The following is a 15,282-nucleotide window of genomic DNA, read 5'->3' on the forward strand; positions in this document are numbered from 1 at the left end:
GGTGGTGCCCATTAATTTTTTTAAAACTCGCTGATCAGAAATCAGCCTACGTGCTCTGGTTTTACGGCTGACCGCGAGGCGAAGTCGCTTGCGAAAACAGACTCAAAGTCAGCTTAGCGGCGAAATACGGGGCGGTTTGTGTTTGTTGTCACGAGGTATGCTTTCTACACCCCCCTCCGAAAAAAATAAAGGGGCCGAAAAGTAAACAGAAACCGAGGCAGAGGCTGGTGTCGTCTGGAGGAATGAACAGACAGCGCTCCCGTTCGGCTAGCATCTCCTCATTTAACAGTCGCTTCATTTAAAGAAACTCCGATTTGCTTTCTGGAGAGCCCGCAAGGCATTCGAGGAGAGGAGAGGCGAAGGTGAGCAGGCGACAAAGTTTGACAATAACTGAGGGGGTTTTGTTTGTTTGGCTGCCACTGGAGAGACGACACGAAAAGCGAGCTGTTAGTGAGTGGCTAACGTTAGCTAGCTGGACTGGAATGAAAAGAGGACAAAAACGTGTGTTATAGCCAGCTTATAATCACCTTTACTAGTTTATTATAGGCTCCACTACTGTTGAAACACATGAAACGGTAAGCTTTTTTTAATATCCGCTTTTCAAGTTCAAATGTTAGCCAGTCTAACTTTTCAGCGTGGATATAATTAGTCTGTTTATATCACATCAGTTAGTGGATTACATTAATATAACATGTCACTAAAGTGAGCTAGCATTATATAATTTCGTCCCATAGGTCCTCTTAACCTTAGTTGGTGTTATACCACTATTTACAAACACTGATTTTTTAAATTGTCTTTGTCAGTTTGATTTGCGCCTACCATGGATCTTATTTTTTGTTGGCCACTAGAAGCATGTTTAATCTACATATTTATTGTGCTAATTGACCAGTTTTCATCCTTTATTTTGTCGTCATTATCTTGAGAGACAGTACTATGCAAAAGTCTTGAGCCACCCGTTATTTCTTTATAGGAGCCAAGCTTTCTTGTCATTTATATTAAAGTGATCTTGAGCAATAGTACTCCAGGCTTTCTGAAATGCTCTTTAAAATATTTCTTTGGATGTTGTCTTCTGTTTTTTCACTCACTTTCAGTCCATTCCTTGTATCTGAACATTTTGAGAGACAGACTAAATTTTCTGAAGAATCTGAATCGCTAACTTAAAATATGAACATGAAACATAGAAAATGTAAACTGTATATTAAAAAAGGTACCCAAAGTGCAATATTACATTTAAATAGTTTTTTGTATCCCCATTATGTACTGTATAGTAGAGGTGGGAATCACCATACATCCCACGATGCGATATTATCACAATATTTAACTCACGATACGATATTATTGCAATTTTTTAAAATATTTTGCGATATTCAGATTCTGTACATAAAGGTAAACGTTATCAATATTTATTTTATCTAATATCAAAGTCTCACACTCAGTCTCTCATTTCAGTCAGTTTTATTGTTGACAAACTGAACGGTTTGTATTACAGTCTAGTCCAACTTAACTGAATGCAACCATCTGGTACAATTATAGCCATTCTGAACTATGCAATATGAAAACTATGCAGCCCCTTCAGCAACTGAAGAATTTGAAAGTAAATTAAAACAAAATATAATTTTACATTAAATAAAAAAGTTTTAAACTTAATTAAAATAAAACTTGTCTTAAATTAAAATAAGTAAACTGTCATGTTTATTGCTGCCATAAAAAAAGTTAAACACATTTGGACAGTGAAGGAATGTCAGGATCATTGCTCAGAAAAAGGAGCTGATCAACATGCTCTGAAGTCAGAGCATGTTCCAGTCCACAAAAACTTTTTTTGTAACAAAATATCGATTTCTGCTGTCCCTGTATCGATACATTATTAGCAAACAAAATATCACGATACTACACAGTATCGATTTCTTCCCCCACCCCTACTGTATAGACAAGGTATTACAAGTGAAAATAGGTGAGGTGTGATAAAGAAGTGATATTTGTTGGCTCTTGGTAGGAATGGTTATGAGGTCCATCATGGTGGAGTGAAAAAGCAGCTGTGGCTGTCCAGCACAAGATGGAGAGGGTGTGAAGGATTGGCCAATACTGACCATAACTGGGACAGTATCCTCCTTTCTGAAACCTCTGTCAGAGACTACACCCACAACATTACTGGCTTCAGTTTATTGAGTCTGTTGTTATCTGCTACTCTCTGTCTGCCGACAAACTTTTTTGCGGGTGTTTGTTAAGCCACTCAAGACTGACCTATGACTCATTCGAGCATTTAAAAAAGGCTCCTAACTTAAGGGATGAACCATTGTTGTCTCTACACATAACAGACAACTTAACAAAGAACCAATTTAAAATTTCATCTTGAGGCAGTTTGTTACCGGTGCCTGTTGCTTTAACACATAATTTATTCCTGTTTCTTTTTAGCTGAATCTATGAAAAGTACCAAAAATAACACTTTCAGAGATATGAAATTGTATTTTTGCATGAACTAGGTGATTCCTAACAAGTTACTAGCTGAAGACTTGGCATAGCTTGGCTTGGTGTGCAGTGTGTCCTTAAAAATTGATTAAGCTAGACACAGAGGTCCAAAGAAGAAAAAAAAACGATCTACAGCTGTTGGACAGTATCTGAAAGTCCGACAAAGACCTGACAGAGGACCCGAGAGATGCATTTGCCCCCCCCCAGTTGATTCATCTACTGTTCAGAAATTATATCAGTGGAAAAGTGGCTGTCAAAGAGCCATTAGTAAGCATGAAGTATTCCTGAAGACTACTTAAATAAATTACAAGAAAACCTGCTTAAGAGAGTTCAGCCTGATCTTACCAAATGTTGACTTTAAAGCTTGTTAGAATGTACAAGCTCTGTTTTTCCCTTATTGCTTTTCCATGGAAGTTTGCATACATTTTAATAAATCGCTGCACCCATTTCCCATTTTCCTAGTAAAATATAAAGAAATCAGGGGAGACTCAAGACTGTTAGCTCAGTCTTACAGAAAAGGAGTTTACTCACATTAGTTAGATTTTGTGAAGATAAGAAGGTATTAATCAGACAATTATTTGCCAAATTAATGGTTTTAATGGTCATGTGGCATTTTAATTTCTTTCTCTCACACCAATAATCACAGATCTAAACATGAAACAGTTACCCAACAAAAGAAAGAATATGGGCCAGTAAGTATCAGAACTTTTTTTTCCACCTTAAATATCTGAAACCCTAAGATGTATAGAAAAAATACTGGCTGGTCAGTATTGGAGAATGTTTGGCCTTTTGTTAGGCAAAAAACAATCAATGAAACTGATTATTTTGATAACAGATTAGTAATTAATCCTAGTGTCAGTTGAGCAGATGATTAACAGTCATTACTTTGATCTCTTCGTTTCATTTCCCCTTTAAAGATTTGTTATTCAAACAAACCATCAGCTGATTCCTGTTCTGCAGCGCTTTGTTCTTTTTAGGAAGCTTCCTTTATTAGGCAATAGGCAGTATTGCATTGTCCTTGTTTGATCTCATTATCTGTAACACATTCCACATTTGTTACACACTTTGAGACCAGAAGGTGTGTGTGATTTTTATGAAATGTGCAGCTGAAGGAGGTGCTTTTTGTCACTGTCAGTCCTCTATAAACAAAATATTTACAGAAAAAGCCAGTCTATATTTTATTTAGAAAAAAAATAATACATAAAATACTCCTATAATTGGACCACATTTCAGCTATCCAATAATAAAGCCAGCAATATAAAAGAGCGTCTTTAATGAGTGTGTCTTTGAATTCAGAGAAAAGTTTCTGGGAACAGGCACATTTTAAAAAATCATAGACTTTACCTGATTACTTAAAAGTATTGAACGATATCTAGTTAGGGTTATCCAGTTAGGTTGAAAGAGCGGGCAATGTGTCTGTCAGGAAGTTATCATAAAAAGCAGCTGGGCTGAGGCCAGATCAGAGGTGCAGAAGATGATAACCCCGAAGGGCAGATCAGCCAGGTTTAGGGTTATTACTGGCAGGTTTCTGGACATTTTGATCACACCTCAGGTGTTGAGTAGATCTCAGTAGCTCTTTGTACTCTTTGGGTTGTTTCTCATGGATCTGAAGTTTTCTTGAGTTTGTTGAGACTCATACATATTGTTAGGGCTGTGCGATATGACCAAAATCTCATATCCCGATATAAAACATCTATCGTCCGATAACGATATAAATCACAAAAATGTAACATTTTCTGTAAATTCTGTGAATCTCGGGTAGCTGAAGTGTTTCCAGCTGGGCGTCATGTATCTAGAGTCGAGTGTTTTACCAATGCATTAAACTACACATTTTTAGACATAGGTTGTAACGGCCGCCGTTTTCTTTGTGAGTATTTATTACACGGCGTGCTGCAGGGAAAAGCCTGTTCTAACGTTTGAGTCTAAGGTTTATTTTTTAGCACCTGACGGCTCTTTTTTTACTTCTCATCGGTAAATACTCTGCATACTCTTTCACGTGATTCAGTTTATTTTGAAAAGTCTCAACAGGATCTTGAGCTTTATTGTGAAAGGTTTATGTAGAAAATAAACAAGCGGACACGTGATGGTTTTACCGTCGTTGTTGCTAACGACAACGCATAAAAACAGGCACTTGTCCGTCCGTAGTGTGGTTATATTAAATATAAGAGAAAGAGAGAACTTTAGGAAATTAATATAGCCACTACAGTGACCATCGAAACGATGAAAAAATATTGCCGTAAACAGTTCATTTTGCGACAGCACAAAACAAACGATAGCGTAAAATGAAACGATAGACGTTTTTATATCGTCATCCGATATATATCGTTATATCGAACAGCCCTACCCTCTTGTCTTGGTCTTGTCTTGGTCTATCTATTCATCCATCCATCCATCCCAGCACAAGCTGATTTCCAATCCTCTGCTGGGATTTCGGTTTCCAAATCTTTGCTCCCAGCATTGACCTTGTAGTGTGGACACTTGAGTATAAACAGAATACAAACCTGTGATATGATATCCTTTCTTAAACCCTCATCACATTACACTGTGTGAGTCTAATAACTGATTTGTGTTGTTAATCTTTTATGAAAGGCTCACCTGTACGTATTTAACGAAGTGAAATCACCTACAGATTCTTGTTTCTCCTCAGAAGATGGAGTTGGTGTTTTTCCGGCTCCCGGGACATGGGAACATGACCCTGAAGCACATGAATTCACTGAGATCCCGCCAGCATTTCTGCGACATCACCATCGTGGCCAGTAACAACCAGACGTTCAGGGGACATAAGGTGGTGCTGGCTGCCTGCTCACCCTTTCTGAGAGATCAATTCCTCCTCAACCCATCGTCCAGGCTTCAGGTAGGCCCCCATCAGCACATGTGAGATTATGGCTCCTATTCAGATTAAATGAAGCTGTTCTGTGTTCATGATTTTTCTCCAGGTGTCGATGCTGTACAGCTCCACAGTGGTGTGTGATCTGCTTCAGTCTTGCTACACTGGAATCCTGCAGTTCAACCCAGAGGAGATCGTAAACTACCTGACGGCTGCCAGCTACCTTCAGATGGAGCACATCGTAGAGCGCTGCAGAGGAGCTCTGGAGAAATATGTGCAGCTGAAGAACCCCAGTCAATCTAAGGTCAGTCAGTAGACATTAATTACATTTCTTCCTGCTTTCTTACCTGGAGTTTAATTATTAATATTTATTTAGTAATTTAGCACGTAAAGCAGTCCAACTATAATTTTTTTATTTTCTGATTACAGGTTTTTCAACTAGAAATCTTGCACCTTTTTCACCCTAAGCTGTGTGCACATTCTCAGAACTTGCAAAACTTGATAAAGTTTTACTAGATTTTCTGTAATCCTGTTTGTATGTACTTGGTTCAGTTTATTTATCTCAGTTTTTTGGCAGTCTAGCATCCACAGTTTTCAAGATATAATTTTCAAATTTTGTGAGATGGTAGATACCAATAACAGCTCGAGCTGTTTAATTTAGGTGAAAATCAAGTTCAGCTGTTGTAGCTGCCTACCAATATCAAGGTCAAGGTCACACCAAATGTGAAAATCAGTAAAAACGTTATACTACCCACAATTTTGAGTACCTTGATTGGGTTAACATTTAACCATGAGTGTCATTGTAAGCACCCAAGGTTAAATTCCAAGCAACTATATTGAGTAGTATATCACGTGAAAGGGCACAGAGAGAGCTGTACAACACACTTTTTATTTTTTCAACACAACGCCCTATGTCAGCACAGTGATGTCATACATTTTCGCCAGATCACACACTGCTTATCTTAAAGGGGACGTGAAACGTTACACATATAAAGGCTAATTTACAGGCGCTGGTCTCAAAATGCAACATAGATGTAAAACTGTCCGTGAAGCTGGATTTAAGAAAGAAGTGCTTAAAATTTTAAAAACACGTTTAGCGCCATCGTCTGTCAGTATGAAACATGACGTCATGTGACAGAATCGTTAACTTAGAGGAAAATAAGGACACTAAAACTAAAAATCCGTTTAAGGGGATCCCATTAGTGCTGCCCTTGTTGGCAACAGTGAATTTTACATCAAGAAACTGATTTGACAATGACACAAAAATATAAATGTCCTATAGGATATATATAACCTACTGTAGGATATAAAATATGCTACAGGAAATTTCCATATTAACAATGCTGACATCAGCGTAAAACATCCAAATTTTATCCTTTTTCTAGACGCCCACAGAGGAAACTGAAACCAGGCCAGTGATCGTCAGTGGCAGTGTCCATTCAGTCGCATCACCTCCACCTAGGCAGCCTTCCCCTGTGCACTCCCACAGCCCCGTAGTGCGCTCGGTGGAGGAGAGCAACGGCGAATTGTCTGCTCAGGGAAGCAGTCAGCTGCATGATGACAGTGCTGCACTGGATGAGGGCTTCATTAAGGTATTTCTTTTTCTAATAACATTTTAGATCACTTGTACTTGTGCATAGGATGTTGTCATGATATCTGGTAAAATAATTTAGACTAACTGACTTTTCTGTGAGTAAGGAAAAAGATTAATTTTAAGGATAATTTAAAGTCGATCATAACAAAATTTCTAACATTATTACTCAGTAAAGAGGATATAAGCAGCCCATTACTTTTACATTTTTCATTCTTTTTAATTTATTTATTTTTCAGGTGAATTTGGTTTCAGTTCACTTCCCGGTTAGGTTTGTGCATTTCAGTTTAGTTTTTATTGCTTTCAGTGTTTCTTTTAGGGAATTTGAATTGTCATATAGGGGCCTTTTGTGGACAGGAAGTCAGACAGAGAAACTGCATAGAGAACACAGTCAATTTTCAAAATAAGACGCCTTGCCGGCTAAGTGAATGCTGTCGGCGACAGAGCTGACTTGCACTCGGAATGTTGCTGTCATGTACCAAAGCCTCTGGGCTGGTTTACACATTTCCTGTATATTTTTTACTTTAGTTCATTTTTGTACAAAGTGTAGTTTATTTGTAATTCAAAAAATTTAGTTCTTATTCTAGCATTGGTTAACAGATTAAAGATCATACTGTCAATTATCCCGACTGTAGCATTTTCTGAAATATAATTTGGGTTACAAACACTATATATATTTGAATGCTGTTCTTTTTCAGTTAAGTTTTGCTCTGTTTCTGGTGTGCATACTGATTTATGGTGGAGACATGGGGAGATGTCTCCTCAGAGGGGATGCAGTCTCAGAAGAAATGTCTCTGTGAGGAGGGGTATAGGAAATTAGATTGGAATAGGATGGCAGTCCTTTTTTTTTTTTACTCAAAATAGAATAAAAATGATATTTGTGGTCATTTCTGTATCCTAAAGAACATGTTGTAGTTTCTGATTTTTCAGTTGTACAAATGATCCTTTGGTTGAACTTTCTTATCCTGTTGGTTCTGCACAGTCCTGCCAAAATCTGCCATAACTCACCCCGACGTATCGCTCTGTAAGGAGACGAAAAGGTTCTTCTTGCACGTGTTTAGTGTTTAGTTTGTCGCTTTTATGGTTTAGGGTCAGAGGTCAGGTTTAAGCCAACCATGGGGAATGTTAGCCTGTGAGATGGAGCTGTTTTGGCCTCTGGTATCTGCTACACTGTTACCCCCCTGATTAATCACTCACGGTGCAGCCTGGAAACATTCAGTGAACTTCAGTCCTAACAGCTTCCCTTAAAGCTACTTGGAGCCATGTGGTCCAATTAAGGAGATGAAGGTTGCAGAGGTGTCCATCCTAATGATTAGAGCTGGAAAAGACCTTAAGGATAATGACAAAAAAAAAATCCTCACAATTTACCGAAGCCTTTGCTCATGTGTCCTATTTTTCTAAAGTGGTATTTAATTTATTCAAGCAAAGAATACGCTTTTGAAAGAACAATGAAAAATCCTGAAAAAATCATCATTAAGTGTACGGGGCAGGTCGTCAGATCTCACCTTTTTGGGAGTAGTGTTAAAAGTGGTTTGGAGTAAGCAGTCTGAAGCACACATGGGTATTTTGATGGATATTCTGGTAGTTTCCGGGCATCTTTAGTTGTAGCCTTAGACACCTCACCAAGTCTGCACTTCTCTTACAGGTCCATGCATCAGATGAGGATGAAGAGGCCAGACAGGAGAACTACAATATGTTAAGAGTGTATATTTCTGAAAATGAGCACACTGACAGAGACAGGGAGGAGGAAAAAGGAGCTCCCTCTGAGGTACCTCAAGGCGCCAACTTCTCAGAGACAGAAGAAGTTGTGATTGGAGAAAGTGGCGAGTATGACTTGAATCCAGCAGGTCTCAGTTCTGGAGAGTTTTCAGCAGAAAGTCTCCGCGCTCTAAGTCGAAGAATCTCTGAGACTAATATTGGCCATAGCAGAGGAAGGGGAAGGGGGAGGGGTTTAAAAAGAAAAAGGTGGGTGTCATCTCAGGAGAAAAGACCTATAGGCATCACCCAACACCAGGATCTCTGGTATCTTACATCTGCTGGAGGTGGCTTTGGCCTGGACTACAGCCAAGAAGGACTGAGGGCATCAAGAAATATTGTCACGGTTGAGATCCCAGAGTTGGACTTCAGCATGGGCAGCACACAGGGGGAAAAGGTTTCACCAATACCCGCTAACAGTCTTAACCAGTTCTCCCTGGAAGAGTCTGCTTGTGGTGCTGGTGAAGGGAGTTCAGGGTTGACGACTGTTGGAACAAACGAAGGCAGCGATGAGTCGGTTGCCGTGGTGGGGTCTACTTCCAGCGTAGCTGGCCCTGTAATCTGCGAGCACTGCAACATGACTTTCCCTTCAGCCCATTCCCTCGCAATCCACTCCCGCTCCACTCACCTGCTCTATGCCTGCCCCTGCTGCGGGAAGCACTTCCACCACTCTACGAACCTCACCCGGCACATGGCCGTGCACAGAGGGGCCGGCAAAACGCACCAGTGCCCCCTGTGCTACAAGACGTTCACCCAAAAATCCACTCTGATAGACCACATGAACCTCCACAGTGGCGAGCGGCCTCATCGCTGCGCTTACTGCCACGCCCACTTTGCCCACAAGCCTGCCTTACGTCGGCACCTGAAGGAGCAGCACGGCAAAACCACGGGGCAGAACTCCCTACATGAGCAGGAGGAGAGGGAGAGAGCAAGAGGAGCAGCTGGGAGAATACGAGAGGAGGAGCAAGAATGTCTGGTTACTGAGTAATAAGTCTTGTTACAGACTTCAGGCTTGACGGCTTGTTGCAGTTACATTTGGTCTTCATGTGATCAGTGTCAACACAATGTGGAAATTAAGTGTGTGCTAAAAAATAAATGCCTTTACATTCTGGCTGCCAAATAAAAGACCTTTCACATATAGCTTTTTTTTTTTTTTTTTTTTTTAGTAAAAAGGAAGAAAAAATGTTACTTGACATTATAGTAAAACACTGGTATAAAAATATCTGATGGCTCTGTTTAGTTTGTGACAATGAGTCTGCATGAACAATACCAGGACCCCGAAGCCAAAGCAGAGGAAATTTTAACCGTCCATATTTTTTATTATTCACACTTGTGCTTTTCCTACTGTGTAAAGTGTTCGTTTTAACATTGTTTTTGACTCAGAACTGCAGTCTTCAACTTGAATATGTTGTACGTGGAGTCAGCGCAGTGACTGACTGCAAGTCAAAGACTCTGTGAATGAGTGTAAATAAAACAGCTAGAGAGAAACTTCTCTGTTTCGAGTTACTGTTAATCCACTAAAGCCCCACCAACACCTTCTTTTTGCAAGGAGTAGCAAATCAGAAGAAAGTCAATTTGAAGGACAGGAGCTAAACTGGCTTATTGTAGAGCATGAGCTGAATGGTTGATAAGAAAGGGTTAGATTCATACAATTCTACTCCAGAAGAGTCCAAGAATAAAAAACATGAAGCTGACAATGAGGATAATGAGTCTACTTTTTTCCATGAAAACAGATAGCAGGGCACAGCTCAGAAGACAAGATGTTTCTTTCTAGAAGGTACTTTTAGAGTCAAAACTGAGTCATTTAATATATAAATTAGAAGTCACATGTTTTTTTTTTTATATGAATGAGTGACCTACACAAAAGAAAACATTCACAAACACAATTCTTTTACTTTTTGAGCTCAGATGTGTAGTTTCACATGCAAAGCTGCATATGTAGCATTACATCCAGCCTAGAGTAACTACAATGCTCTGATCAAAAAGGCTACTGATATTCTTTTATGTCTTCTACAAAGCACATGCAGCAGGTTAGCAGCTCAGAAACAGAGCAACAAAAACATGGACTTTTCATCCCAGGAAAAGATCTTCACTGTACACCACTTGGTTCCTTTTGTCCCGGTAGGAGCCTTTAGTGCTGTTCTGCACGGCTGTAAAGGAAAGATAGGGGTGACGGTTAATCCACGCTGTGCAGACACACAAGCTGTTTGATCAGTGTCTAAACGCACAATACGAGTGCTGTATTTACCCAGTGAAGCCCACACAGATTTGCCAGTGGCAGCGTCCAGCATCGGCTGCTTCCTGGCAATGCTGACTTTGATGTGAACGTCTCCCACCGTGGTTCCATTCAACTGTGAAACAAAAATCAGCAAAGTCAGTTCAGCCTGTTAGTCTGCTGTGTAGAAATAAACCAGGCGCCTGTAAAACTACAGCAAGTCTTTATCATTAAGTCATTATTGTGCTCTGATGAAGGCCACAAGGGCAAAGCGCCTGCATGTTTGTGGACATACCAAAGAGTCATATTTACTTTTTCCCCCCTTTAAATTAATAATTGGATTTTTTGGATGATTTCTTAGACTGAAGATGCTCATTTTTGAAGCCAAGCAGTAATCAGTATTGAGACCACCCAGGTAGCTGGAAGATATACTGTCCTCCCTGAGCTGCTTGTATTCAACTGAATAAGATAACTGTCCTTTGAAGGAGTTTCCAAATTCTTTAATCGTTTTAACCACTGTCTGGGCCACAGTATGATAACGTTATGCCAACTCGAGGGATCATGCTGACCATGCACCCAATCAAAGAAGATGTAAAGTCTTATTGTGGTACAGCTTTGCCTGTATTGCAATTTAGACATTCACCAAATCAATACCTGAAAAAAACAAAACAAAAAACAAACACAATAGACATAACAGCTGGGTGGCAGAAAGAAAGATAGCACAAACCTCAGCAACAGCCTGGTCTGCAGACTCCATCTTCTCAAAAGTGATAAATGCACAACTGGACAGAAGAACAAAACAGAAAAGGTTGAATAAATCATCGTCACACTATTTATATTACTGCACGAAAATGCAGGCAGAAATGACACTTATGAGCACACAGTTTTGTTTAAAGCCTCCTTACTTGCGTGGGTTGTCCATCGAGAGATCGATGATGTTTCCGTGTTGAGAGAAAGCCGAGCGCAGGCTGTCCTCGCCGAGCCCAGAGCCATAAACGTAAACGGTGTTCCCCTTTCGCACTCCTCTGCGCTCTGGGTACGAGTCTGACCCTGAGAGTGAAAAAAGCAGACAGGGACAAATCATAAACCAGCAATGTTTTTTTTAATGTAGCTTGTTTTTTCACAATTTTATTCTTCCATAAGTATTACAGAAAAATTAACTAAAAAAATAAGATAAAAATTACTGGAGAAGTATGGAAGCAGCACTGTGTACAGAATAAGTGACTTCATTGTATTAACATGTACTTTTTGGTCAACACGTTTCCACAAACTAATTCCACTTTATAACTGCCAATAATTGGATTTGTAACAAAGCTGTTCCCACAAAGCTTTCTAGAAGTACACAAACCAGGGCTATTTTTGGATCTTTTAAGAATATCACAGTGGAAACCCCTTTAAGAGCATCAAATAACCACTTTGAAAAGAATGATGATCCAAAACACTGCAGCAAGAGCAGTGACAGGAATCCGAGAGAGATCATATTACTCTCCAGTTAGCTTCTCTTCACTTGCTCGAGAAAATGCAGACTAGATTAGTTTGTGCTCAGGTCTGGATCAGGTATTTTGAACAATCCCTCAGTTTTTAAAGCCCAAGGCTACTTGGGGACCTCCTACGATGAACTGAGCACCTACCCTCTCCTTAACTATTATATTAACACATCTTTTCTCTTCTTGTATCTTCCAACAGGTTTCTCTGACAGCATGTTCATAATCTTTGGTTAGAACTGGTTAGTGTCTCGTCTGTAAGGCAATCAGCCTTAAAATTTCTTAACCCCTAATTTGATTTTGACCTTTTGACACCTATCAATAAGATTAGAAATAAGCAGACTAGGTGAAGGATGAATTTGTAAACTCTTGACATAGTACATTACAAAAGATAAGCAAGCCTTGGCCAACCACATCTAAATAATAATGGGTTGCATTTATACAGCGCTTTTCGAGACCCTCAAATCGCTTTACAATTCCACTATTCATTCACCCTCACATTCACACACTGGTGGAGGCGAGCTACAGTTGTAGCTACAGCTGCCCTGGGGCAGACTGACAGAAGCGAGGCTGCCATATCGCGCCATCGGCCCCTCTGGCCATCACCAGTGGGCGGTAGGTGAAGTGTCTTGCCCAAGAACACAACGACAAAGACAGACAGAGCTGGAGATCAAACCGGCAACCTTCCGGTTACAAGATGAGCTTCCCAACCCCCTGAACCACAATCGCCCCATCTGATTTTTTTTTCTGAAGATATGGAAATAAAAAATGCAAAGAGACAAACATTAGGTCTAAGGTTCACATAACAGAAAATGGTTACTTACGTCTGAAGGGTCCATCTCTCTCTCTTTCCCGGTCTCGATCCCTGTCTCGGCTTCGGTCTCTGTCTCGTTCCCGGTCCCGTTCCCTGTCTCTTTCCCTGCCTCGGTCTCGATCTCTGTCCCGTTCTCTGTCTCTTTCCCTTTCCCGCTCTCTATCCAGATCTCGGTCACGGTCCCGCTCGCGCTCTCTGTCTCTCTCCATGTCCCGGCTGGATGACATGCTGCCTCCTTCGTCCTCATCCCGGTATCGGTCGCTTGAACTAACAAAGCTGCAGCAGAAAACAAAGAAACCAGGTTAGACCCACAGATACAGAATTTTGGCATATTAAACATGCTGTTCATTATGGATTTGGAATTTACCTCTCATACAGAGACTTCCTGTGGGCTCTTTTTCCAGACTAGAAGAAACCAAAAAAAAAATGACAATATTAAATTTAACAGAAACAAAGTGGTAAAGCAATGCTTAATGTCCTGTATTATACCTCAGGCTGGTCTTCATCTGTCGAGACACTCCTTTGGAATGGTAAGAAAGCAGGAACTGAGCCTTTTTCGGGGTCCTGTGAGACATGAAGAGCAAAAATCCACCACATGTGAGGAGGAGAGTTTAATAATAATTTCACAACTGCTCGTAAATGCCAGAAATAAGAATTACAGGTCATGCAATGTATTTACTGACATCCCACCTTGAGTTTAATTTCCAGCATTCGAGACCTTTTAAATCCAGAGTTTTTATTCTCAGATTTAATAGCACTGATGGCCCCTGATTTGATGAGCATCTTTGCTTGTTCTGTTGCTGTTGCAGTGTCAACAACAGGCTGGTCTGACAGTGCTTTGACAAAGAAAAGAAACAGACAAAAAAAGTAAATAACAGTACAACTTGTGTTTAAAACAAGCCACTCCAATGAACAATAATAAAAAAATACATGTCTTAGATTAGATCAAATATTCTACTGGTGTTATGTTTAAATTTTACAGTATAAACCTATGAGTCCCATATATGACAAGTCAGATTTTTCCAGTTATTGCTGGTGCTTCAGATTATAATGTTGATGTTTACTTTTATTAAAGCCTTATTATAAGAAAGACCAGAGTGATTGAGTCAAAAAAAAAATAAATCCAGCGGTTAGCTGGATGCACTTACTCCGTTTCAAGCCACTCTGGTTTGTCTGGTTGGTTGAACTCTGCTTTTTCAAAGCAACCAGTGCCTTTTTCTGAATAGAGAGGTAAAAAGTGTACATACAAAGCTTTATTTTAGTCTTCAGTATAGCTATTTTACATATTCACGTGTGTCTTCGATGTTGGAAGCGGGATGAAATGTTAAATCTCTGTATAGTGTAGCAAAGAGGAAGCTTATATTATGAAAAAGGAATGGTTTCCTGTTTGGAATGTTCCACAATTTAGTACAGACCAAAAACCTTACATACCTTTTTCTTGAGTTTAGCATATTTCTTTTGTAAAGCCTCCTCTTCCTCCGTCAGCGAGCTCGGAAACACCACCATGATGGCAATCACTAAAATGCAGAAAACATGTTTTAATGAAAGAAGAAAAAAAAATACTATTTTAAGAGAGGTAAACAAAAAATAACGGATTCCCCTATTGATTTACCACCAGCAGCTGGCCACAAGCTAATTAGCCAGAAACCACAACTCGACTTCTTTCAGATAAAATAAAAAAACTGTTCACTCAATCCAGACAGGGTGTAAATCCGAAGTCTACCTCGATATCAAGATACCAGTGAAGTCCTACAGGAGCTATAAAATAAAGAAATGTCCATTATTTGAATCTGTTTTAATCGCTTACCTGCTTCAAACAGTTGCAATGACTAATAGGAAGAATAACGCCGGCGCGTAAATGTGACGTTGTTCTCTTTATGTTTTGTTTTGTTTTTGCAAAAAAGTTTATAATATTATTTTAAAAAGTACAGAAAACGATATTTCTAACTTATAAAACATTTTATCTTATAAAAGTCTTTGTAATATATTTTTTTAAGAATTTTATGTCTTTGCGTTTTAGTCGAGCAGTTTTTTGCTAGCCACTTCCGCTTGTTCATTTTGGCAACTTCCGTGGCCACTGCAGCAACTACTTTGTGGCAACTTTTAGCTTTCGTTAACGACTGTGGGGGC

At 39.6% G+C, this 15,282-nt stretch overlaps 2 protein-coding genes across 6 annotated transcripts; one reads left to right on the top strand and one right to left on the bottom strand.

Annotated features, from left to right (window-relative positions):
* The first annotated feature begins 9 nt into the window (after positions 1 to 9).
* On the top strand, positions 10 to 10,127 carry LOC120727275 (zinc finger and BTB domain-containing protein 12-like). Of its 5 annotated transcripts, XM_040021518.1 has the most exons (6): positions 10 to 575; positions 3,113 to 3,158; positions 5,114 to 5,320; positions 5,403 to 5,597; positions 6,679 to 6,885; positions 8,530 to 10,127. In XM_040021518.1, the coding sequence occupies exons 1-6, from the start codon at positions 568 to 570 to the stop codon at positions 9,625 to 9,627; spliced, it is 1,761 nt and encodes a 586-aa protein (XP_039877452.1). In that variant the 5' UTR covers positions 10 to 567; the 3' UTR covers positions 9,628 to 10,127. The 5 variants fall into 5 exon arrangements, with proteins under 5 accessions (XP_039877452.1, XP_039877454.1, XP_039877455.1 ...); XM_040021520.1 differs by lacking the exon at positions 3,113 to 3,158; XM_040021521.1 differs by lacking the exon at positions 3,113 to 3,158 and having other exon boundaries at positions 10 to 362; positions 5,096 to 5,320.
* Positions 10,128 to 10,455: 328 nt separating this feature from the next.
* Positions 10,456 to 15,092, bottom strand: nelfe (negative elongation factor complex member E). The gene is made up of 11 exons (XM_040021528.1): positions 14,960 to 15,092; positions 14,584 to 14,669; positions 14,301 to 14,370; positions 13,843 to 13,988; positions 13,642 to 13,716; positions 13,520 to 13,557; positions 13,163 to 13,428; positions 11,760 to 11,904; positions 11,582 to 11,636; positions 10,888 to 10,990; positions 10,456 to 10,789 (listed from the first exon to the last, which is right to left on the bottom strand). Exons 2-11 carry the CDS (start codon positions 14,656 to 14,658, stop codon positions 10,710 to 10,712), a joined length of 1,053 nt encoding a protein of 350 aa, XP_039877462.1. The 5' UTR covers positions 14,659 to 14,669; positions 14,960 to 15,092; the 3' UTR covers positions 10,456 to 10,709.
* Between the last annotated feature and the right edge of the window lie 190 nt (positions 15,093 to 15,282).

The sequence above is a fragment of the Simochromis diagramma genome, unplaced genomic scaffold, assembly GCF_900408965.1.
Source record: "Simochromis diagramma unplaced genomic scaffold, fSimDia1.1 OVJJ01000753.1, whole genome shotgun sequence".
Taxonomy (NCBI): Eukaryota; Metazoa; Chordata; class Actinopteri; order Cichliformes; family Cichlidae; genus Simochromis; species Simochromis diagramma.

Coding starts and splice junctions, on each gene's coding strand:
- nelfe (XM_040021528.1), bottom strand. CDS start 14,658: ATGGTGGTGTTTCCGAGCTCGCTGACGGAGGAAGAGGAGGCTTTACAA. Junction 14,371..14,583: donor ATGCTAAACTCAAGAAAAAG/GTATGTAAGGTT, acceptor CTCTCTATTCAG/AAAAAGGCACTGGTTGCTTT. Junction 13,717..13,842: donor TGCTGGAAATTAAACTCAAG/GTGGGATGTCAG, acceptor CATGTCTCACAG/GACCCCGAAAAAGGCTCAGT.
- LOC120727275 (XM_040021518.1), top strand. Junction 5,321..5,402: donor ACCCATCGTCCAGGCTTCAG/GTAGGCCCCCAT, acceptor ATTTTTCTCCAG/GTGTCGATGCTGTACAGCTC. Junction 6,886..8,529: donor TGGATGAGGGCTTCATTAAG/GTATTTCTTTTT, acceptor CTTCTCTTACAG/GTCCATGCATCAGATGAGGA.